The following is a 25,976-nucleotide window of genomic DNA, read 5'->3' as shown; positions in this document are numbered from 1 at the left end:
CAGCCCCCTCATACCTGTACGCACTCAGCCCCCTCATACCTGAACGCACTCAACCCCCTCACACCTGTATACATTCAGCCTCCTCATACCTGAACGCACTCAGCCCTCTCACACCTGTATACATTCAGCCCCCTCATATCTGAACGCACTCAGCCCCCTCACACCTGTATACATTCAGCCCCCTCATACCTGAACGCACTCAGCCCCCTCACACCTGTATACATTCAGCCCCCTCATACCTGAATGCACTCAGCCCCCTCACACCTGTATACATTCAGCCCCCTCATACCTGTACGCACTCAGCCCCCTCATACCTGTACGCACTCAGCCCACCCACCTGTACGCACTCAGCCCCCTCATATATGAACGCACTCAGCCCCCTCACACCTGTAGGCACTCAGCCCCCTCACACCTGTACGCACTCAGCCCCCTCATACCCGTACGCACCCAGCCCACCCACCTGTATGCACTCAGCCCCTCTTACCTGTACACACTCAGCCCCCTCATACTTGTATGCACTCAGCCCACCCACCTGTACGCACTCAGCCCCTCATACCTGTACACACTCAGCCCCCTCACACTTGTACGCAATCAGCCCCCTCATACCTGTACTCACTCAGCCCCCTCATACCTGTACTCACTCAGCCTACCCACCTGTACACACTCAGCCCCCTCATACCTGTATGCACTCAACCCCCTCATACCTGTATGCACTCAGCCCACCCACCTGTGCACACTCAGCCCCCTCATACCTGTACGCACTCAGCCCCCTCATACCTGAACGCACTCAACCCCCTCATACCTGAAGGCACTCAACCCCCTCACACCTGTATACATTCAGCCTCCTCATACCTGAGCGCACTCAGCCCCCTCACACCTGTATACATTCAGCCCCCTCATACCTGAAAGCACTCAGCTCCCTCACACCTGTATACATTCAGCCCCCTCATACCTGTACGCACTCAGCCCCCTCATACCTGTACGCACTCAGCCCACCCACCTGTAGGCACTCAGACCCCTCACACCTGTACGCACTCAGCCCCCTCATACCTGAACGCACTCAGCCCCCTCATACCTGAACGCACTCAGCCCCCTCATACCTGAACGCACTCAGCCCCCTCATACCTGAACGCACTCAGCCCCCTCATACCTGTACGCACTCAGCCCACCCACCTATAGGCACTCAGCCCCCTCACACCTGTACGCACTCAGCCCCCTCATACCTGAACGCACTCAGCCCCCTCACACCTGTATACATTCAGCCCCCTCATACCTGAACGCACTCAGCCCCCTCACACCTGTATACATTCAGCCCCCTCATACCTGAATGCACTCAGCCCCCTCACACCTGTATACATTCAGCCCCCTCATACCTGTACGCACTCAGCCCCCTCATACCTGAACGCACTCAGCCCCCTCACATCTGTATACATTCAGCCCCCTCATACCTGAACGCACTCAGCCCCCTCGCACCTGTATACATTCAGCCCCCTCATACCTGTACGCACTCAGCCCCCTCATACCTGAACGCACTCAGCCCCCTCATACCTGTACGCACTCAGCCCCCTCATACCTGAACGCACTCAGCCCCCTCACACCTGTATACATTCAGCCCCCTCATACCTGAACACACTCAGCCACCTCACACCTGTATACATTCAGCCCCCTCATACCTGAACGCACTCAGCCCCCTCACACCTGTATACATTCAGCCCCCTCATACCTGAATGCACTCAGCCCCCTCACACCTGTATACATTCAGCCCCCTCATACCTGTACGCACTCAGCCCCCTCATACCTGTACGCACTCAGCCCCCTCATACCTGTACGCACTCAGCCCCCTCATACCTGTACGCACTCAGCCCCCTCATACCTGTACGCACTCAGCCCCCTCATACCTGTACGCACTCAGCCCACCCACCTGTAGGCACTCAGACCCCTCACACCTGTACGCACTCAGCCCCCTCATACCTGAACGCACTCAGCCCCCTCACACCTGTATACATTCAGCCCCCTCATACCTGTACGCACTCAGCCCCCTCATACCTGTACGCACTCAGCCCCCTCATACCTGTACGCACTCAGCCCACCCACCTATAGGCACTCAGCCCCCTCACACCTGTACGCACTCAGCCCCCTCATACCTGAACGCACTCAGCCCCCTCACACCTGTATACATTCAGCCCCCTCATACCTGAACACACTCAGCCCCCTCACACCTGTATACATTCAGCCCCCTCATACCTGAATGCACTCAGCCCCCTCACACCTGTATACATTCAGCCCCCTCATACCTGTACGCACTCAACCCCCTCATACCTGAACGCACTCAGCCCCCTCATACCTGTACGCACTCAGCCCCCTCATACCTGTACGCACTCAGCCCCCTCATACCTGTACGCACTCAGCCCACCCACCTGTAGGCACTCAGACCCCTCACACCTGTACGCACTCAGCCCCCTCATACCTGAACGCACTCAGACCCCTCACACCTGTATACATTCAGCCCCCTCATACCTGTACGCACTCAGCCCCCTCATACCTGTACGCACTCAGCCCCCTCATACCTGTACGCACTCAGCCCACCCACCTATAGGCACTCAGCCCCCTCACACCTGTACGCACTCAGCCCCCTCATACCTGAACGCACTCAGCCCCCTCACACCTGTATACATTCAGCCCCCTCATACCTGAACGCACTCAGCCCCCTCATACCTGAACGCACTCAGCCCCCTCACACCTGTATACATTCAGCCCCCTCACACCTGAATGCACTCAGCCCCCTCACACCTGTATACATTCAGCCCCCTCATACCTGTACGCACTCAACCCCCTCATACCTGAACGCACTCAGCCCCCTCACACCTGTATACATTCAGCCCCCTCGTACCTGAATGCACTCAGCCCCCTCACACCTGTATACATTCAGCCCCCTCATACCTGTACGCACTCAGCCCCCTCATACCCCTCTTACCTGTACGCACTCAGCCCCCTCTTACCTGTACGCACTCAGCCCCCTCATACCTGTAAGCACTCAGCCCCCTCATATATGTAAACACTTAGCTGCCCCCCCCTTCACACCTGTAAACACTCAGCTCCCCCCTCACACCTGTACATACTCAGCTGGCCCCCCCACACACACACATCTGTAAACACACACACAGCTCTGCCCCCCCTGTACACAAACAGCCTCCTCCCTTGTACTCACAGCCCCCACTTCTAAGGTGGTCTTCCTTGTGACAACCCAGATCTTGATTCTACATGTCTCTGTGTAAATAAATTGCTGGCAGCACAAATGAGGGGCGTGCATACATGAAGCAGCCAGAGGTGGCAGTAAAGAGCCGATGTGAGCTCAGTGACACTGAACAACAGACGCTTCATACTCGCACAAACACAGAGAGCCAGCACAGCTATAGAACACTTCCTGCACCTGCCACTGCCTTGTCCCGATTCCGATAGCCGGCACCCCCCCATGTGTGGAACCGGGGCAGACCGCCCCCCCCATACGTACGCCACTGCGTTAGTGCCTTGAGCACCAAGCAATTAGTGGTGAATAAGGCCGCTGGTAAACAGGAATGGTAGACAGTAGATCCAAACTGGACACTGTATGAGTCTCAAGGTATCGCAGAACAGGAGCTATACCAGTGCAGTGCTTTTTCTAGGCCGAAAAGGCAGGAGAAAGAACGCCAAAAGCATTTGTGCAACAGTCCCCCTAATGTATGATGTCAGTATTGAGTACCTTTACCCTTAACTGTCACTGTGCCAACTTGCGATGACAAGAAAAATTAAAAACTGAGCAACTGTGAGGTAGCTTCCAGTACTTCAGTCTGTGAGTTCCTAAGAACCACACTTTTGAACAAACTGGGCACACCAGAGGCTGTGCTGCAGCTCTGAACCTGGAAGTGTATTGTGACTGACAGTAGACCAGATTTTGTGAAGTGACACAAACAAGGCCTAGAGCCCAAATGTCACATGCTAGGCAAATCACGTCTGACAATACAGCCATGCAAATGCCATAATGGTTCAGACCAGATGGCCTCAATCACTAAATAGGTCAGGAGAACCTGGGTTGCAGCAGAGGTTGTGCTACAACTCTAGAATGAAAGAGTGTCCTGTAGATAAATAACACATTACACAAAAGTCAGGAAAGTGCTAGAATGCAGAGTTCAATGAATGAGTGAGTACCTGAGTATTGTGAGTACCCGAGTACTGTGTGTACCTGAGTATTGTGTGTACTTCTGCACTGTGTGTACCTGAGTACTGTGTGTACCTGTGTATTGTGACTGCACGTGGGCAGTGAGTACACAGGTGCACGTGGGCTGTGAGTGCACAAGGGCTGCAAGGGCACATGGACTGGGAGTGCATGTGGGCTGCGAGTGCACGTGTACTGCGAGTACACATGGGCTGCAAGTGCACGTGGACTGTGAGTCACGTGGGCTGCGAGTGCACATGGACTGTATATACACGTGGGCTGCGAGTGCACGTGGACTGTGAGTGCACATGGGCTGCAAGTGCGCATGGACTGCGAGTGCACGTGGGCTTTGAGTACCTAGCAAGGCTCTGAGTACCTGAGCAAGTGCGCATGGACTGCGAGTGCACGTGGGCTCTAAGTACCTATGTATTGTATTGTTGAGTACCTGTGTATTGTTGAGTGTTTAGTGTCAGGAAGCTAGTTAGTTAATTTGGACAGGGTATAATCCCTAATCCTCATTAAATTAGTAGGTACATTGTCCGGCGGGTGTGGAGATGCGACTTGGTGTAAATCTTGCAGCATGTATGCGTTCCTTGATCATCTGATCGAGGGCGAATACTGCTGTGCAAAATGTAAGCACATTGTTTCCCTGGAAGACCAGGTTCTGGATCTAGGGAAGCGACTGTCAGCACTGAGAATTCCTTCCATACTAAAGGAGAGCCAGGAACGTATGTGGCAGGTGCTGGCAGGGGCCAGCACAGGGGTGGGTGGAGATAAAGAGGTGCAGGCACTAGAAAAGAGTACATGGGTGACAGTCAGGAAAGATAGAGGGGAAAGGGCCAGGGAGGCCGATCCTGGGCTGGAACATCCCAATAAGTACGCTCCATTGAGTGACATTGGTGAAACCAGTCAGGGACCAGCACTGCTGGAGCTGAGGGACTCCCCTAGCTGCCAGGGGAAGAACTCCTCCAGTGAGAGTGGGGGGGGAGCGAAGGGAAAGGAAAGACAGATTCTGGTGGTAGGGGACTCAATTTTTAGAAGGACAGAGAGGGCAATCTGTGACAAAGACCTGAAGCGCCAAACTGTATGCTGTCTACTGGGCGATTGGGTTCGGCACATCATGGATCTGGTGGATAGATTACTGGGAGGGGCTGGGGAAGACCCGGCTGTCATGGTGCACGTTGGCATCGATGACAAAGTCAGAGGCAGATGGAGTGTCCTAAAGAACGATTTTAGGGACTTAGGAGCTAAATTGAGGAAAAGGACCTCCAAGGTAGTATTCTCAGGAATACTACCGGTACACTGAGCCACACCAGAAAGGGAGATTAGGGAAGTAAACAAGTGGCTGAGGAGCTGGTGTAGTAAGGAGGGGTTTGAGCTCTATAGTAGGGACAAACTGCACCTAAATAAGGAGGATGCAGATCTGCTGGGAGTGAAGATGGCTAAAAAGTTAGAGGGGCTTTTAAACTAGGTGACGGGGGGAGGCTTCAGGGGTAGAGATAGTGAGCGCGGAACATATTCCAGAGGGTAGTATTGGGGGCATTAGTGGTAGGTTGACTAAAGCACACAAACCCAAGGTAAGTAAGTCCTATTTACAATCTCAGAACACCCAATAAGAGGACAGCCACCCAATTAGACCGGTCTAAACTACGTGGCTTGTTCACCAATGGGATCAAAAAAATATTCTAGGGACATAGGCGACTATAAATCAGGGGCGGTGTTTGGATGGCAAAAGCTTGAACAAACATCTGATGTCCCCACAAATCCTATTATATCTATGGAAGGACAGATGGATGTGGGTGAACCCACTGATTCCAATGTTAGAACTGTTCATATGCTGGATGCAAGAGGGGGCAACCAGGGGAACAGTTCCTCACAACAAAGGGGCCGCCACCTTACTGTCCGTACTCCAACTAATTCGCATAGAGGTTCTCACCCCAATGGAGGAGGAGGCCAGGGGCACTTTAGAGGTAACCACTACGACTCCTCAATTCACCAATCAAATTGCTATTGGGGGGCAACTTCATTGGCCCTCACCTGAACGTCATTATGATGCCATCAAAATCTTATAATTCCCATTCTCAATGGTCCAATCACCCCTCAGTACTCATTTACAACAGATATTCCCCACCCCGTGATACCCACAATGAGGATCCATACTCATATATGGAGGCTGATTATGAACATCCTTCTTATGGGTATAAATAATCACTCCAATTCCAATACTCGTGGGGGACAGGTTTTTCATGGTGTTCGAGAGGGAAGAAAAAGGGGTCCAGACCCAAGAGAGGTTCCCGAGGAGGACGGGGAATACAGCAGAAAAAGAAAGAGAACATAATTGTACAAGGAGTGTTCAACCTTAGTACTAAAGAACTAAGTAGAGAAGAACAACCTATTCTTAAAAAAGGTCTCAAGTTTGCTCTTCCTAAAAAATTGGACAAATTTGGCACATTTATCGACATACATAAGTATATCAGAAAAATGAACATCCATCGGTATTTAGTTACCAATCCATTTAGAAACTTGTCCAGAGCAGCCAGAGCAGGTACTGTACATTCTGGCTTGTCGAACCCGTCTTTGTTCAATCCTCCAGTTCAAACGGCTCCGGCCATTTCCATTTTCAGAGATCTGGTCCTTAAAGATCTTGAGAAATTACCCCCCAAAAGAATATATAATCAGCCCATATTAAATGCAGGACTCAAATCCCTTTGTGACAGGAAGGAGCTTGTTATTCGCCCCGCCAACAAAGGCCTAACAAAAAGAAATAGTAGAATTTCGAGTGATCATGACACTTATAAAGAATTACCCCATAATCCCACCTGCAGTTACAAGAAATACTTTGTGACTTAGGGTTTGCTTCACAGATTACTATATATAGAACTCCACACACCCCCCTTGGTTGGGGCGATATATTAATTTTTTTCTGTAGCCATTAGTTAAATATACACCCTCATATTTGAAAGACGCTAGAGAGATCATCAAGCTGTTAGAAGGTGTCAATGTGCAGGGTGATTATATTATCGCTACAGCTGACGTGGCCTCCCTGTATAACAGCATACCACATCAGTTGGGTATAAAGGCAGTCCAGCATTTTTTGTTTAAAGATCCTTCACTTATACAAGCTTCAGAGCTCTTATATCATTGAGTTGTTGAAGATCGCTACACAGCACAATTATTCTTGGTTCGATAACCATTTTTTTCTTCAACAGAGAGGTGTGGCAATGGGGGCTAAATTTGCCCCCAGCCTCGCCAATTTATTTATGGCCAAGTGGGAGGAGGATGTCATCTATGCCCAGGAAAGGCCAGAATTGGTGCTTTGGGCTAGATATATAGAAGACATCCTCCTCCCGTGGGATGGCATTCCTGATTCCCTTGACCAGTTTTTCACTTCTCTTAATGAGATCGATTGGGGTATTTCTTTGACCCATGAGTCCAGTCACAGGAAAATATATTTCTTGGACTTGGATATTGAGATCGTTGATCGCCAGTTTAAATTCAAAACCCGTTTCAAGTCAACAGACTGTAATAGGTTTATCCCCATAGACAGATGCCACTACAGATCTTGGCTGTCCTTAGTTCCACGCAGCCAATTTTTGAGGTTGCGCAGAAACTGTTCTGACATTGAAACTTTTAAAATCCAGTCTCCCGTCCTAAAACAGAGATTTCTGGATAAGGGATATGAACAGATAGAAGTAGAGGCAGAATTTCAGAAAGCCCTAGGAACCGAGCGAAATGCTTTATTGATAGATAAACCCCGTACGGATTCTAATGAGGCATTCAAGTGGTCATTGATCACCTTATTTTCCACTCAACATATGCAGATTAAGCCTATCTTTCATAAACATTGGGACATTTTAAAAAGGGATAAAGTTTTGGGTTTGTTATTACCGCACCAACCCAGGGTGGTAAATAGGGGTGTTCCATATTTACAAAAGTAAAATTGCACCCAATATTATCAATCCCCCCGTGAGAGCATCCTTTTTTCATAATCTTGTTGGATACTTCCATGTAAGAAGTGTAATGTATGTCACTATAATACATGAGGACGACATAAGACCTTAAAGTTTAAATCTGCTACTAGTAACTGTTCAAATGACAAACTTTTTTGTACATGTGCCACAAAAAATGTGGTATATCTGCTTACTTGCCCTTGTGGCAAGCAATATGTGGGGAGAACAATTTGTGCTTTCTCTGTAAGGGTTAATGAACACATAACCCTTATTAAAAAGGGGGACACTAAACGTCCCCAGACATTATCTACAGTTCCACAACAGAGACCCCAAGGGCACTGAATTTTTTGTTATCGATCGGTATCTTCCCCCTTTGAGGGGCAGGGCAACTACCAGGGGCGTGTCACGCCTCAAAACGTTTTGGATTTACAAGTTTCAATGCCACTCCCCCTGGTCTAAACATTGAGTGGGACATTAACGCATTTATTAATAAGTCATGAAATGAATTATGCATATAACACTTTTTTGCCTTATTTTTCCATCTTCTTGAACAATTTTTGAATATTTTTGTAGGACAATTCATTTTTTTTATATTGATTTTTAATTTTTCCTGATTTGTATAATTAGGATTGTATTTTATTTTATAATTAATTGTATCTATCAATTGTAAAAAAAAATGTACTTGCTTTACAATAGCGACCAGTCCTGTTAATGCTTCACTTTCAAATCTTTTTTTCATTAGTTTTTTTCATTATTTACAATTTTTAAATATTTACATTTGAATGGGATTTTTTGCTTCCTTTATCTCAAAATCATATGGTGGTGTCACCGCTTTTTAACTTCCTGTTGATGATGCAGCGGACACATCAGCCGCTCTGGTTATTTCAGAGCGAGGCTTGAACAGCAGATGGTTCAGTGCTAGCGATCTAGGCGGGGTTATCGCTGACGTCCGTATAGGGCGTTCCGCGTGTCAGCTGATTTGCCCAATCTGTCTGGTGATCAGAGCGAGGCTTGGACAGCATTGGTCCACCCCCATAGTACTCTCTGGGATATTCAACTCAACTCAGATTGAGGCTTGGAACGCACGCCCCAGCGCCATTTTGCCAAACAGGAAGTGCCATGTTACCAAGTCAGATGCACAGATTGCAATGACAGGTGGGCATTTACAAGATTGGGGGTCTTATATTCTATAAAAACGCAGTGGCTACGGCAGGCTCATACCCCAGATGATGTCTCCTTAGAGGAAACGCATCATTAGAGTCCTGCGGATGCCATTGTATTGGTTATACTGTATATTTTAAGTGCTTTATATACACCTACTAAATGTGAGTGTTCTCTATTTTATTAAACGTATTACATTTTTTACTGGTTCACACTATGTGGAGTCTTTTCTTTTCTGGCTATACTGTTTGACTGCATGAGACAATCTAGTACATCAGGCTGGCCATTTCTAAAGATTGCTTCTTTGTATTGATCTCTGGTCGGATGGACCACCTTCCACTCTGATCTGACTACAGGCATAGATGATCCATGCATTGTTGTTTTACACTACAAGCCCCATTGACTCGTTGAAAGTAAGCCCATTTGAGTCCTCTTACTCCGGTAAGCCTTCTTACAACCTGTGGTGGTTTTATTGCTGTTTTTTCACATAATATTAATGTCACGTGGAAATATCTTTCTTGGTTTACAAGTCATCCTCTCTTCACTACCTTTTCATGGACTTTTTTTCATGTTATATTAATTTTTGTATGGCAATATATGCAGAGGCGGCTCTAGGCTTTGTGAGGCCTTAGGCAAAACCTAGACACAAGGCCCCACTCACGCCCATAATGGGAAAAATTAATTTAAGAAATAAAAAAAAAAATTAACAGTATAAATTACATACAGTATATTAAAGTGATTGTAAAGGATCGTTTTTTTTTTTTAAAGAAAATAACAAATATGTCATACTTACCTCCACTGTGCAGCTTGTTTTGCACAGAGTGGCCTCAAACATCCTCTTCTGGGGTCCCCCTGCGGCTCTCACGGCTCCTCCCTGCATCAGATAACCCCCTAGGAGAAGCGCTTTCCTGAGGGGGTTACCTTTCGGGCGCACTCCCGAATCCAGCATTTGCATCCATAGATGCAAATGCTGGACTCGGCCCCGCCCCCCGCGTCATTGGATTTGATTGACAGCAGCGGGAGCCAATGGCTGCACTGCTATCAATCTATCCAATCAAGAGCCGGGACCCCGTGGAGAGAGGGACAGTGCGTCCCCGCCGAAGAGATGAAGGGGCTCAGTTAAGTAAAATGGGAGGGCTGGGGGGCCGGTGAATGCCAGGTGTTTTTTTCACCTTAATGCATAGGATGCATTAATGTGAAAAAACATGAGGGTTTACAACCCCTTTAAGATCTTTAAAGCGCTCTCTATCTCGGTGCTGGTGTCAGCGCTCTATCTCGGTACAGCACTCCTGAGGCCTCCTCTGCTGTACCTTCCTTTTCATCTTTCACTCCTCCCCACTGCATGCCAGATGCCTCCTCCGGGTGTTGCGGGACCGCTCCACTGAGCACTCCAGTTATGGGGGGGATGGCTGGGGGAGGTGCGATCTGTGTCCCTGGTGCAGCGGGAATTGTGCTAACATTTTGCTCCGGCTGCAAGAATCTCCTCCCCCGGACAACACAGTGTTGGCCCCGCCTCCTCCTGAAGACACAGCCATGCTTCGTCCCCTCTCTCCACTGCCTGGTCGTGGAGCTCACAGGCAATGTTAACCTGCTGCTGGCCAGAGCTTAATGCCACAGCGGCATTGTTGTCAGCAGAGGCGGCTCTTAAATTAGGCGATCGAGAGGCCCCTGTGAATGCGAGGCCTTAGGCGACCGCCTTATTTGCCTAATTAGAGAGCCGCCTCTGAATATATGGACTTACTGAACATCAGATGTCCTGTGATATTCAGGTCACTATTTTATATAATTACATTTACTATTTGTAGTTATTTATATTTTACATATTGACTTTTCACGTCACTTTTTCATATATTGTTTATGGTCATTTACATTATTCAGAATGTGTAGAACTACATAATTCTTTTCTCTGTGGTCATTCACATTCTACTTCATTGATTTTGCATATTCACTTTTGAGCGCTGTACATCATTTTTATATATGTAAACTACGTGGCATGTTCACCAATGCCAGGAGCCTGATGGACAAAATGGGAGAACTAGAGATACTGTTGTACGAGGTGTATTTAGATTTTGTGGGAATTTCAGAGACTTGGTTCAACAGCTCTCATGATTGGCTGGCAACCATTCAAGGGTATTCCCTTTATCGCAGGGATAGAGAGGGTAAAAAAGGGGGAGGGGTATGTCTGTATATCAAGAATAATGTACAAGTGAATGTGAGAGATGACATCACTAAGGGAGCTAGGGAGAAGGTGGAATCCTTATGGGTAGAGCTCCAAAGGGATTAAACTAAGGGTAATAATACTGGGAGTATGCTATAGGCCCCCTAACCTGACGGAGGAGGGGGAGGCGGACCTCCTATCACAATTTGGATTAGCAGCAAGGATGGGAAGTGTCATCATAATGGGGGATTTTAATTATCCAGACATAGACTGGGCAGAAGGAACCGCGCATTCGTCTAAGGCTCACCAGTTCCTAAATGTCGTGCAGGACAATTTCACGGGTCAGATGGTAGACGCACCAACTAGAAACAAAGCGTTACTAGACCTAATGATTATGAACAATACAGACCTGATCACGGATGTGGAAATAAGGGGCAATTTAGGAAACAGCGATCACAGGTCAATTAGCTTCAGTATAAATCACACAAATAGGAAACATAAGGGGAATACAAGGACACTAAATTTCAAAAGAGCCAACTTCCCTAAACTACGAACCTTGCTAGAAGATATAAATTGGAATGGAATCTTAGGAACAAACAAAACGGAGGAGAGATGGGTTTGCTTTAAGAGCATATTAAATAAGGGCATGAGCCAGTGCATCCCATTGGGAAATAAATGTAAAAGAGCGAACAAAAATCCTGGATGGCTTAACTCCAATGTAAAAATGCATACAAAAGCAAAGGAGAAGGCCTTCAAAAAATACAAGGCTGGGGAATCATCATCAGCATTCAGACTTTACAAAGAATGCAACAAGAAATGTAAGGGTGCAAATAGGGCAGCTAAGATAGAACACGAAAGATACATAGTGGAGGAGAGCCAAGAAAAATCCCAAGAAATTCTTTAAGTATATAAACAGTAAAAAAGGGAGGACAGACTATATTGGCCCCATAAAGAATGAGGAAGGAAATCTGGTTACAAAGGATGGGGAGATGGCGAAGGTATTGAATTTATTCTTCTCTTCAGTCTTCACAAAGGAATCGGGTTTCAGTAACCAAAACTGCAGTGTTTATCCTCATGACACATCACAGGACGCACCCTCATGGCTAACAGAAGACAGAATTAAAGATAGACTTGGAAAACTTAACATTAATAAGTCACCGTGACCAGATGGCTTGCACCCAAGGGTCCTTAGGGAACTCAGTGAAGTAATTGTCAGACCATTGTTCCTAATTTTTACTGACAGTCTACTAACAGGAATGATACCAGCTGATTGGAGAAATTCCAATGTAACACCAATATTTAAAAAAGGGCCAAAATACATCCCTGGGAATTACAGACCAGTTAACCTAACATCAATAGTATGCAAGCTCCTGGAGGGGATGATAAGGGACTATATACAAGATTTTAGTAAAGAAAATGGTATCATAAGCAGTAATCAGTATGGATTTATGAAGAACCGTTCTTGCCATCTAGATAAAGGAAGGCCCGTAGATGTGGTGTATCTGGATTTTGCAAAAGCATTTGACACAGTTCCCCATAAACGTTTACTGTACAAAGTAAGGTCCATTGGCATGGACCATAGGGTGAGTACATGGTTTGAAAACTGGCTACAAGGACGAGTTCAGAGGGTAGTGATAAATGGTGAGTACTCAGAATGGTCAGGGGTGGAAAGTGGGGTCCCTCAGGGTTCTGTGCTGGGACCAATCCTATTTAATTTGTTCATAAACGACCTGGAGGATGGGATAAACTGTTCAATCTCTGTATTTGCAGACAATACTAAGCTAAGCAGGGCAATAACTTCTCCGCAGGATGTGGAAACCTTGCAAGAAGATCTGAACAAATTAGGGCAACTACATGGTAAATGAGGTTTAATGTGGAAAAATGTAAAATAATGCATTTGGGTGGCAAAAATATGAATGCAATCTACTCACTAGGGGGAGAACCTCTGGGGGAATCTAGGATGGAAAAGAACCGGGAGGTCTTAGTAGATGACAGGCTCAGCAATGGCATGAAATGCCAAGCTGCTGCTAACAAAGCAAACAGAATATTGGCATGCATTAAAAAGGGGATTAACTCCAGAGATAAAATGATAATCCTCCCATGCTGTCCAGTTCTGGGCACCAGTTCTCAGGAAGGATGTACTGGAAATGGAGCGAGTACAGAGAAGGGCAACAAAGCTAATAAAGGGACTGGAGGATATTAGTTATGAAGAAAGGTTGCGAGCACTGAATTTATTCTCTCTGGAGGAGAGATGCTTGAGAGGGGATATGACTTCAATTTACAAATACCACACTGGTGACCCCACAATAGGGATAAAAACTTTTCCATGGAAGGGAGTTTAATAAGACACAAGGCCAATCATTAAAATGATAAGAAATGAGATTTAACCTTAAACTGCGTAGAGGGTTCTTTACTGTAAGAGCGGCAAGGATGTGGAATTCCCTTCCACAGGCGGTGGTTTCAGCGGGGAGCATCGATAGTTTCAAAAAACTATTAGATAAGCACTTGAACGACCACAACATACAAGGATATACAATGTAATACTGACATATAATCACACACACATAGGTTGGACTTATTGGACTTGTGTCTTTTTTCAACCTCACCTACTATGTAAGGTCATGACTACCTCCTAAAATTACCAGGTAGGTAAGAAGTGGTTATTGTTTCAAAAGATATACTAAAGAAACACTTTAGTCACAAAGTGGGACAATAGAGACTAGCTCACCCCAGTGGCTGTGCCACTGCTCTGGATTCAGAGGAAAAATGCTCTATGGGTGACTGTTACAGTACACAAGGTCTGAAAAGTACGAAAAAAGGCATAGGTCAAAGACCAAAGATGACATGCCAAGTACATTTTTGCCCTGTTCATAGGTTTATTCACAAAGTGAGTCTTCAGAGACTGGATTACACCTGTGCCACAGCTGTGGATTTATAAAAAATTGTTTTGCAGCCTATTGTCTCAGTACCCACAGCTCTGGAAAACACCACAATGCAAAGCCCAGTGCCTGAAGGTCACATTTCTGAATAGTCCATGGGCAGGCTTACCCACAGAGTGTGTCTCCAGAGATCACACCAGAGGCTGTGCCATGGCTCTGGACCTTGAGAGCGCCTTGCAGCTAGCACAGTCGCTATAGTCTGGAAACCACCAAAAAACAGTGTCCAGTGTTTAAAGGTCACATTCAAAACTAGCCCCAAAATCTTCGGTCTATGAGGATACACCTATCTGGATAGTTACTGTGAAGAGACCAGCATCTGAAGCTTATGTGAGGTGTTGTTTGAAGTTACCAAAGAAATATCCACACTGTAATAAAATTCTTGATAGTAGAAAAGAATTAAAAAATATATATAATTAGCGTTTTCCACAGCAGTGTGTCCAGCTTCCTAGGACACTAGCAAAAAACTGTGGCATAATGGTTGGTGGCGGAGTTATATGGGGACCTCATGAAGTCGGCAGTAAAATCTCAATGTCCCAGACTTCTACACTCCTGTGTCCCTCAATGGATGAATGATAATGAAATACAAGGTTTTGTGTAAAGAAGAACTCAAAACAGAATTTATGTCTGAACTATTAAAGCGGGGGTTCACCCAAATTTTTAAGTTATTCTTACCCCATTCAGTTAAATTCATTGATGCTCAAATGCCGCACTAAAAAAATGTTATCGCTGTAATTACCTTTATATTTTACTTTATAGTTGCATTTCCTGTGTGTTTAATGCTTTTCCCCTGTTCTGCACTGTCTCCTGGGAGCTTAGTGTCAGGCTTCCCAAGATTCAGTGCGCTGTTTGGTTGCCATCACAACGGGGCGGGAACTTCCAATGACGCCGCCCATTGTGATGGCAACCTGGAATTTTACGGCGCTGCTTGCTGTTGCCAATGAGCATACGCGGGAACGAGCGGTGAATGCTGGGAGCACAGTCCTGGAAATAAATGCAAGATGAAAACGGCCGGCATCACATTTTATAAGTTATTCTTGTGGACGAAATCAGAAAGAGGCGGAAATATTAAACACAAACAGAGAGTATTATATTTTGATCAGCAAAGCTTCTCAATGAACAGAAAAGAAAAAACGATAGGTCGCTGGACTCCCGCTTTAATTATAGCTTAACCCTCAGTGGAAGAGATAAGAATGGAGAAAAAAATAGTAAAAACAAAAAGAGCAAAAAAAAGAGAGAAGAGGAAAGGAGGAAATGAAAGACACTGTATTTCTGGAAAAGATCCCTGGGTATTTTCTGTACTTGTATATTCTAACATGAAAATGAAAACAAACGAAGTCACTTTATCCAAGGATTGTTAAGCTTCAATAAGATTACATTTTTGTTCATGGGTTTAGATATCCCTTTCCTCTGGGCTTTTTTTTGTGCCGGAACTTGCCGATACGGAGTTCCACCACCTTTGGCAGCCCTGTCCTCTTCTGGTTGTCAAATAACACAGAAGCTGGTAGAGGACTCTCTCCTTCCACCAGCTTCTGTGTACTTGTGTCAGCAGGCACATGATGCTGGATGTTTACAGCCTGGTGAATGTCCCGGGTCCCGACACTGCAATCGCCCACATTTTTTGTAAATATGGGGCTTGAGGAGGCGGCTTCTTTCTCCACCTGCCACCTGTTACAACTGTGTGTAGCACGGAGCAAAGAGAAGTGCTGTGAAACTGCTCCTCTGCTCTGTTCTACATTGCTTATAGGCAGAGCTGCAGGAAACTTTACTGTGATGAGAAAAAAAACCTGGGCGCAGCTAACGGATCTGTGACGACTGCATTCTGCAAGAGGTGACAGAGAGCTGTGGGGGAGGAGGACAATCTGCGAAAAGGTGAGAGAGCTTTTTTGTGTGGGGGGTGGGAGGATCTTTGAAAGAGCTGGGGGGAGGGGGGATCTGTGAAAAGGTGAAAAAGCTGGGGGGAGGGGGGATCTGTGAAAAGGTGAAAGAGCTGGGGGGGAGGGGGGATCTGTGAAAAGGTGAGAGCTTTGGGGGAGGGGGCAGGATTTGTGCAAATGGGAGAGCTGGGAAAGGGGGATTTTTGCAGGAGTGATAGCAGGGAAGGGGATGTGCGGATTGTGCAGAGGTGAAAGCTGTGAGGATAAGCTGTAGATGGGGGTCTTGAGGTGAGTTGTGGACTGGGGGTGTAATCTGTGAATGGAGGGGTGCAGAGGTGAGATGTTAATGGGGTACAACGGTGAGTTGTGGACGGGGGTGCTAAGGTGAACTGTGAAAAAAGTGCAGAGTTGAACTGTGGATGGGGCAGAAGAGGTGGGTTGTGGATGGAGAGGTGTGTAGGTGAGCTGTTAATGTTGGGCGCAGAGTTGAGCTGGGGATGGGGCGCAGAGGAAAGCAAAGAGGTGTGCAGAGGCGAGTAATTGATGGTTACTTTGAGAGGTAGGGGATTTTTGCTTGGAGAGGACAAGGGAACTTTGCTGCACCCTGTATGATATGCACTCCTCAACTGCACAATACATACTCCTGAGTCCTGTACTCTGTGTGTTTCACTTTTCTGAACCTTGTGCCTTCCGCGATACCTAATTTCTGAGCCTCGAGCCCACTATTTGGCAACCATGTCATTTTCACCTATAAAGGAAGGCATGGCGGGGTTGTGGGTGTGGTTGGGGTGGGGCATTGGCCCTGAAGGGTGAGTTCCAATACCTATTTTCTGAGAAAAAAAGCCCTGCTTCTACTACTTAATGTGAAAAGATTGCTGTCATCCCTACCTATGTCATTACTCTCTTTACCACTCCTGCAATTCCCCCAACCTTGTAATATCACAATGCATGTTAGTAGTTGTAACTTGAAAGCAGTGACAAGGTCAGTAGGTAAAAATGTATGCTTTCTGAGCTGTAAAGATTATAAATTGAAGATAAGAATAATATTTTTTTTACTGTGTTTCCTTTTTTTTTCTATTTGCAAGTACAGTGTGCAGACACCAGAGTAGATTTTTGTAAATTGAGATAAAGGAAACTATGTTGCTATTAATAAGCAGATATGACTTTTGTAACCTATGACATCTGGAATCTGAAGGGCAAAGATACCGCTTTATACTATTAACTTTCACTACTGTGTTATATGCTACAGGCTATATTGTACCTGAGTGCATTGTGGCAGAAAGACCTGATCAAATCTGAACCTTTTCCTATTTCCATTTTGATTTACTATAATTTCTTCCTCTGTTGGAAATTCTAAGTGTCCACCCTTTCCATCATCCAGTCTGCATCTGCAGAATACGCGAATGTTTCCTCTAAGTTCTTGAAGCTGATTGTACAGTAACTTTCTTTCTAAGGACTCTCTTTGGTAGAGAGCACGGATCTCTTCAATTTCTTTGGTGGAGCTAGGCATGCTCACTACTGTGTTCTTCAGACGCTCTATAAGTAGGCTTATCTCTAACAGACCACCTGTAGTAAGGACTCTTAATTGGTCATTTGCCACATAAAGCTGACGGACTTCACTTAACATTTTTGGCAGTAGGTCTTTTCTTAAAGGTAAATGATTTTTCATGGAATTTGTTATTTGAACATTTTGGCTCTTGATAGCAGTTATTTCTTTTAGGTATTTTTCATCTAATTTTGCCACTTTGTCATTTAAGCTTTCTGTCCGTTGAACTAGAAGACGATTTTCTTCTTCTAGATATTGGCACTTTGAGTGCAAATTTTCCAGTACATTTTCTTTTTCTTGCAAGGTCTTTGCCAGCTGTTGTAGCTGATTTTCCTTTTTAGTTATATCTCTATAGGTGAAAAAAGCAAATGAAAAACAAAAAAGACCCATCACTATCATCAAAATACTTAATTAGTAAATAACTGGCAAGGTAAAGCACATAAAAAGGTATAGAGTCTTGACATAAGACATCATAGTGGAAAATGTGCAAATAATACTTTTTAGCTTTTCTCAGGGTGAAAACCCCTATCGAAGTAACTGCATGATAGAGAACTCTTTGACGTTTTATTGTTTTACAAAGAAATTATCACACATGTGTCAAGGCATGAAACATCAATAACATAAGAGATGTTGTTAACAGAGCATTGGAATATTACAAATATCCATAGCTGGAAAATGGCTCAGGGTCGGTCAACAGGGTCGGTATCTGTTTAGACAGGGTAAGGTTGGCCATACACGTTCAATGTTCTGGCATAATTTTCCTTTAGATTCACCAAAAAACATATATAATATTAGGTCAAAACTTAGCAACTTTCAATTGTATTCAGTTAGGCAGGCCCTTGCACTACATAGTTTAAGATAAATCTAAAGGAAAATTGTACAAGTTAATTGAACATGTATGGCCAGCCTAAGTGACCGAAGTCATCTATGCGAGAATCAATGAAGAACTCATTGACACTAGGGATGAGCTTCGTGTTCGAGTCGAACTCATGTTCGATTTGAACATCGTCTGTTCGACCGTTCGTCGAATTGCGAACGATATGGGCCGTTCGCGCCAAATTCATGTGGCGCGTCACGGCCCATAATTCACTGCGGCATCACAGTGCATTGCTGGCTGATGATTGGCCAAGCATGCACTATGACCCGCATGCTTGGCCAATCACAGCGCCGTCAGTAGAGAGAGCTGTAATTGGCCAAAGCCAGGGTGGCTTTGGCCAATTATGGCTCAGGGGGTTTAGAACACGCCCCACACTATATAAGGCCGCCTGCACGGTGGCCCTGTGTAGTGTGTTTCGGCGTGCTGAGAGATATAGAGAGAGAGAGACAGTGTCATTTCATTTGAGTTACATAGATTAGGCAGGACCGTCAGTTAGTTAGCTGCACTTACAGTGTATTGTGTATATATATGCATCCCAGGTGTTATATATATATATATATATATATATATATATATATATATATATATATATATATATATATATATATATATATATATATATATATACACTGTATTCAGTTTAGCTAGATCCGTTCCTGTTATCTTCCTACTGACAGGCAGGCTTGTCTTGTTACAGTATTTACAGCTACCTGAAGAAAATTGCTGGTATTCTTTTGGTCCTATTAGTACCACAGTCAGGCAGCTAGACTATTTACAGTTAGTGTAGTGCGTCCTCCTCACAGTGTTCAGCTAAAGCTACAAGTTAGTTTAGTGTGACCTCTGCACAGTGTTCAGCTAAAGCTACAAGTCAGTGTAGTGCGTCCTCCTCACAGTGTTCAACTAAAGCTACAGGTTAGTTTAGTGTGACCTCTGCACAGTGTTCAGCTAAAGCTACAAGTTAGTGTAGTGCGTCCTCTGAACAGTGTTCATCTAAAGCTACAAGTTAGTGTAGTGCGTCCTCCTCACAGTGTTCAGCTAAAGCTACAAGTTAGTGTAGTGCATCCTCCTCACAGTGTTTAGCTAAAGCTACAGGTTAGTTTAGTGTGACCTCTGCACAGTGTTCAGCTAAAGCTACAAGTTAGTGTAGCGCGTCCTCCTCACAGTGTTCAGCTAAAGCTACAAGTCAGTGTAGTGCGTCCTCCTCACAGTGTTCAGCTAAAGCTACAAGTTAGTGTAGTGCGTCCTCCTCACAGTGTTCAGCTAAAACTACAAGTTAGTGTAGTGCGACTTCTGCACAGTGTTCAGCTAAAGCTACAAGTTAGTGTAGTGCGTCCTCTGAACAGTGTTCATCTAAAGCTACAAGTTAGTGTAGTGCGTCCTCCTCACAGTGTTCAGCTAAAGCTACAAGTTAGTGTAGTGCGTCCTCTGAACAGTGTTCAGCTAAAGCTACAGGTTAGTGTAGTGCGTACTCCTCATAGTGTTCAGCTAAAGTTAGTGTAGTGTGACCTCTTCACAGTGTTCAGCTAAAGCTACACGTTAGCACAGTGCATTCTCTGAACAGTGTTCAAATAAAGCTACAAATTAGTGTAGTGCGTCCTCCTCACAGTGTTCAGCTAAAGCTACAAGTTAGTGTAGTGCGACCTCTGCAAAGTGTTCAGCTAAAGCTACAAGTTAGTGTAGTGCGTCCACTGAACAGTGTTCAGCTAAAGCTACAAGTTAGTGTATAGCGACCTTTGCACAGTGTTCAGCTAAAGCTACCTGTAGAAGGTTGGTGGTGTTTTCCCGATCCTATCACTACCGCAGGCAGCTAAAGTATTTACACGTTGTAATGCGACCTCTGCACAGTGTTCAGCTAAAGCTACCTGTAGAAGGTTGGTGGTGTTTTCCTGATCCTATCACTACCGCAGGCAGCTAAAGTATTTACACGTTAGTGTAGTGCGACCTCTGCACAGTGTTCAGCTAAAGCTACCTGTAGAAGGTTGGTGGTGTTTTCCTGATCCTATCACTACCGCAGGCAGCTAAAGTATTTACACGTCAGTGTAGTGCGACCTCTGCACAGTGTTCAGCTAAAGCTACCTGTAGAAGGTTGGTGGTGTTTTCCTGATCCTATCACTACCGCAGGCAGCTAAAGTATTTACACCTTAGTGTAGTGCGACCTCTGCACAGTGTTCAGCTAAAGCTACCTGTAGAAGGTTGGTGGTGTTTTCCTGATCCTATCACTACCGCAGACAGCTAAAGTATTTACACGTTAGTGTAGTGCGACCTCTGCACAGTGTTCAGCTAAAGCTACCTGTAGAAGGATGGTGGTGTTTTCCTGATCCTATCACTACCGCAGGCAGCTAAAGTATTTACACATTAGTGTAGTGCGACCTCTGCACAGTGTTCAGCTAAAGCTACCTGTAGAAGGTTGGTGGTGTTTTCCTGATCCTATCACTACCACAGGCAGCTAAAGTATTTACACGTTAGTGTAGTGCAACCTCTGCACTGTTCAGCTAAAGCTACCTGTAGAAGGTTGGTGGTGTTCTCATACTGTAGGCAGGCAGTTGATTTTGCTAGCTGCAGTATCAATATATATATTATATATATATATATATATATATATATATATATATATATATATATATATATATATATCCCAGCTTAGTCCAGCTAAAGGCCATTAGTATGTCTGGAAGGCCAACAAGGAGAGGCAGACAGTCACAAGCCAATAAAAGAGGGCAAGCAGGCTCTGTGTCTAGAGGCAACGGTGCTGGTCGTGGAGACGGTGCATCCTCATCAGCACGTGGCCGTGGGACATGCTTGGCATTTTTTTCGGCAGTTGGCCATGTTGAGCCGCAACATACGGAAGACTTGGTCGAGTGGATGACCAAGCCGTCCTCATCCTCCTCATCCTCCCTCACCCATGCTCAGGGTACTTTGTCTGGCAAAGCAGCTGCCAACGCGGCCTCTTCCCTCGGCTCAATGGCATCAGTGACTCCTTCCTTAGCCCCACCATGTCCTCCTGAGGAGTCCCTCAAACTGTTTGACCACAGTGTTGGGTACATGCTCCAGGAGGATGCCCAGCGTTTAGAAGGCTCTGATGAGGATACTGAGCTAGATGAAGGCAGTAACGTGAGCACGGATAGAGGGGGTGCCCAAGAAGGACAGCAATCTGGCAGTCATGCTCCCCCTGCTGCAGCATACTGCCAGGTTTGCTCCAGTGATGAGGAGGGAGGGGATGATGAGGCCACTGACTCAACATGGGTGCCTGATAGGAGAGAGGAGGAGGAGGCACATCACCAACGAGGCAGGATGCCCTCCAGGGGCCAGCCTAAGGGCAGCACACTGACTGCATCACACCGCAAAGCTCCGCATGTGCAGGGTGCTGCTGTCTCTGCGCGTTATTCCAAAAGTTCTTTGGCGTGGGCCTTTTTTGAGACGAGTGCATCAGATCGCACCGCTGCTATTTGCAACATATGTCTCAAGCGTATCTCGCGTGGCCAAAACATCTCCCGCTTGGGCACCACATGCTTGACCAGACATATGTTGACCTGCCATGCAGTTAGTTGGCAAGCATATCTAAAAGACCCACACCAAAGAAGAGGACCTCTCCTTGCTCCTCATCAGCTGAGATCTCCAACCCAACTATACCTTCAGTCCTCTCTGAGACCTTCACTGAGAGGAATGAAGGTGTAGAATTAGGTGTGTCACAGCCAAGTACTTGTGGGCAATCTGCATTCGGTACACCAACGTCAGATTGTACCAGGCAAATTTCCCTGCCCCAGCTGCTGCACCGCCGAAAGAAGTTCGCTCCCAGCCATCCACATGTCCAGCGGTTGAATGCTAGCTTGGCAAAATTGCTAGCACTTCAACTGCTACCTTTTCAGTTGGTAAACTCTGTCCCCTTCTGTGAGTTTGTGGAATGTGCGGTTCCTCAGTGGCAGGTACCCAAACGCCACTTTTTCTCACGGAAGGCAATTACGGCTCTCTACCGGCATGTGGAAGGCAATGTCTTGGCCTCACTGGACAGGGCAGTCAGCGGTAAGGTGCATATTACCGCTGACTCATGGTCCAGCAGGCATGGCCAGGGACTTTACCTAAGTTTCACGGCGCATTGGGTCACTCTGCTGGCAGCTGGGAAGGATGCAGGACAAGGTGCAGTAGTGTTGGAGGTTGTTCCGCCACCACGCCTCCAAAATGCCACTACTAATGATTGTGACACACCTCTCTCCTCCACCCCCTCCTCTTCTTCTTCCTCCATGGCCTCTTCCTGTGCTTTGTCCTCGGAACCAGCTGTGCTCCGTAGGCATTCAAGGGGCTACGCAAGTACGCTGGCCAAAATATGCCATGCAGTGCTTGAGCTGGTGTGCTTGGGGGACAGGAGCCACACTGGGGCAGAGGTTCTGTCAGCTCTGCAGGGGCAGGTTCAGAGGTGGTTGACACCACGCCAACTTAAGGCAGAAATGGTGGTTTGCGACAATGGCACCAACCTCCTCTCCGCCCTCCGACAGGGACAACTGACCCATGTGCCCTGTTTGGCTCACATCCTTAACTTGGTGGTGCAGTGGTTCTTGGGCAGGTACCCGGGCTTACAGGATGTCCTGAGGCAGGCCAGGAAAGTCTGTGTGCATTTCCGCCGGTCATATAATGCCAGTGCTCGGCTGGCAGACCTCCAAAAGGACTTTAACCTGCCCAAGAACCGCCTAATGTGTGACATGCCCACCAGGTGGAACTCAACGCTGGCCATGCTGCAGCAGCTGCACACGCAGCAGAGGGCCATCAATGAGTACCTGTGCGACTATGGCACCAGGACAGGGTCAGGGGAGCTTGTTTTTTTTTCCCCACGCCAGTGGGCCATGATCAGGGATGCATGCACTGTCCTGTCACCATTTGAGGAGGCCACGCGGATGGTGAGCAGTGACAGTGCATGCATCAGTGACACTGTCCCCCTTGTCCACCTGTTGGAGCACACGCTGCGTGGAATAATGGACAGGGCACTTGAGGCAGAACAGAGGCAGGAAGAGGTGGACTTCCTTAGCTCAAAAGGCCCCCTTTATCCAGACAGTGTTCCTGCGTGCCCGCCCATCACACAGGAAGAGGACGAGGAGGAGGAAGAGGAGGAGGATTGTGTCAGTAAGGAGGTGGAGCCTGGCACTCAGCATCAGCAGCAGTCTTTAAGGGATCAGTCCCAAGAAACACATGGACTTGTACATGGCTGGGAGGAGGTGGCTGCGGACTATGTCGTCCTTAGTGACCCAGAGGACTCTGGACCAAATGCCTCAGCAAAGCTACGCTGCATGGCCTCCCTGATCCTGCAAAGCCTGCGTAAGGATCCTCGTATTCGTGGTATCAAGGAGAAGGACCAATACTGGCTGGCAACCCTCCTTGATCCACGTTACAAGGGTAAGGTTGTGGACCTTATCTTGCCGTCGCAGAGGGAGCAGAGGATGAAACATCTTTGGGAGGCCTTGCAGAAAGGTCTGTGCAACGCATTCCCAGAGACTGGGAAGTTACAAACTCCTGTTTCTGGACAACGTGTTGCTGAGGCTTCGGTCAGTCAAAGAAGGAGCGGTGGAGAAGGTGGCCGTCTGACCAATGCGTTCAGACAATTTTTTAGTCCGCAGCCCCAAGGTATGATCGGTTCCAGCAACCATCGCCAGCGACTGTTTTACATGGTGCAGGAATACCTATGGGCAAGATCTGACTTGGACACCTTTCCCACCGAAAATCCTCTGGGTTACTGGGTCTTGAGGATGGATCACTGGCCAGAGCTTGCACAGTATGAAATTGAGCTACTGGCCTGTCCTGCATCCAGCATTCTTTCGGAATGCACATTCAGTGCTGCTGGAGGCTTTGTGACCGATCACAGGGTGCGTCTGTCCACCGACTCGGTCGATCGACTGACCTTCATAAAAATGTATCAGTCTTGGATCACCACCAGCTACCAAGCACCTGATGCTTATGTAACCGAATAATTTTTTTTGAAATGTCAGATCCCTTCAAAGACTGCCTATGCTGATGCTGAGTGACTATCCTGTTATGCTGAGTAATTATACTCTTCCTCCTCAATGATCATGCTGATAGCTTGTAAGAACATTTTTGGTTCTGGGCGCCGCCACCAGTGCCTAAGGCCAAATTTTTAAGCCCCTGTTTAACAAGGGCATGTAATTACAATTTTTGATACAATTCTTTGCAGCAGGGCTAGTTCCTGTGCTCCAACTAGAGTATCTGTGAGGGGTTGCAGTGTTGTGGCACCAGCACCAGTGACTAAGGCCCAATTTTTCAGCCCCTGTTCAACAGGGACATGTAATTAGAATTCTTGATCTAATATTTCACAGCAGGGCCCGTTTCTGCGCCCACCAAGATTAACTGTGAGGACTTACAGTGTTGTGCCACCAGCACCACCACCACCAAAGGCCCAATTTTTCTGGCCCTGTTCAACAGGGGCATGTAATTACAATTCTTGATTGAATATTTCACAGCAGGGCACGTTTCTGCGCCCACCAAGATTAATTGTGAGTGACTTACAGTGTTGTGGCATCAGCACCACCACCACCATCACCAAAGGCCCAATTTTTCTGGCCCTGTTCAACAGGGGCATATAATTACAATTCTTGATCTAATATTTCACAGCAGGGCCCTGTGAGGGCTTACAGTGTTGAGGCCACAACAACACCTAAGGCCCAAATTTCTGCTGAGTATATAGGGCAGGCCCCTACTTTCAAACATCCAACTTACAAACGACTCCTACTTGCAAACGGAAGGAGACAACAGGAAGTGAGATGAAATCTACCCTATAGGAAGAGAAATTCTCTCCTGTAATGCCCGTACACACAGTCGGACTTTGTTTGAACATTTCGACAACAAAATCCTAGGATTTTTTCCGACGGATGTTGGGTCAAACTTGTCTTGCATACACACGGTCACACAAAGTTGTCGGAAAATCAGATCGTTCTGAACGCGGTGACGTAAAACACGTACGTCGGGACTATAAACGGAGCAGTGGCCAATAGCTTTCATCTCTATATTTATTCTGAGCATGCGTGGCACTTTGTGCGTCGGATTTGTGTACACACGATCTGAATTTCCGACAACGGATTTTGTTGTCGGAAAATTTTATATCCTGCTCTCAAACTTTGTGTGTCGGAAAATCCGATGGAAAATGTGTGATGGAGCCTACACACGGTCGTAATTTACGACAACAAGGTCCTATCACACATTTTCCGACCGTGTGTACGGGGCATAAGAGTTAATATGGGAAAAACTTTTCTCCTTTCCACTGATGCTTTATCACCAATCC

At 46.5% G+C, this 25,976-nt stretch overlaps 1 protein-coding gene across 2 annotated transcripts in view; it reads right to left on the bottom strand.

The window, feature by feature from the left end:
• LOC141131986 (uncharacterized) overlaps window positions 1–25,976 on the bottom strand; it is a 181,709-nt gene that overhangs the window by 108,677 nt on the left and 47,056 nt on the right. For both annotated transcript variants that reach the window (XM_073619889.1, XM_073619890.1), the window contains exon 8: window positions 17,536–18,169. In XM_073619889.1, coding sequence (XP_073475990.1) covers window positions 17,536–18,169 — 634 coding nt within the window. The remainder of the gene's footprint in view (window positions 1–17,535; window positions 18,170–25,976) is intronic.

Source organism: Aquarana catesbeiana, linkage group LG03 (genome assembly GCF_042186555.1).
Source record: "Aquarana catesbeiana isolate 2022-GZ linkage group LG03, ASM4218655v1, whole genome shotgun sequence".
NCBI classification, from domain to species: domain Eukaryota; kingdom Metazoa; phylum Chordata; class Amphibia; order Anura; family Ranidae; genus Aquarana; species Aquarana catesbeiana.
This window is presented reverse-complemented; position numbering and strand designations above follow the sequence as displayed.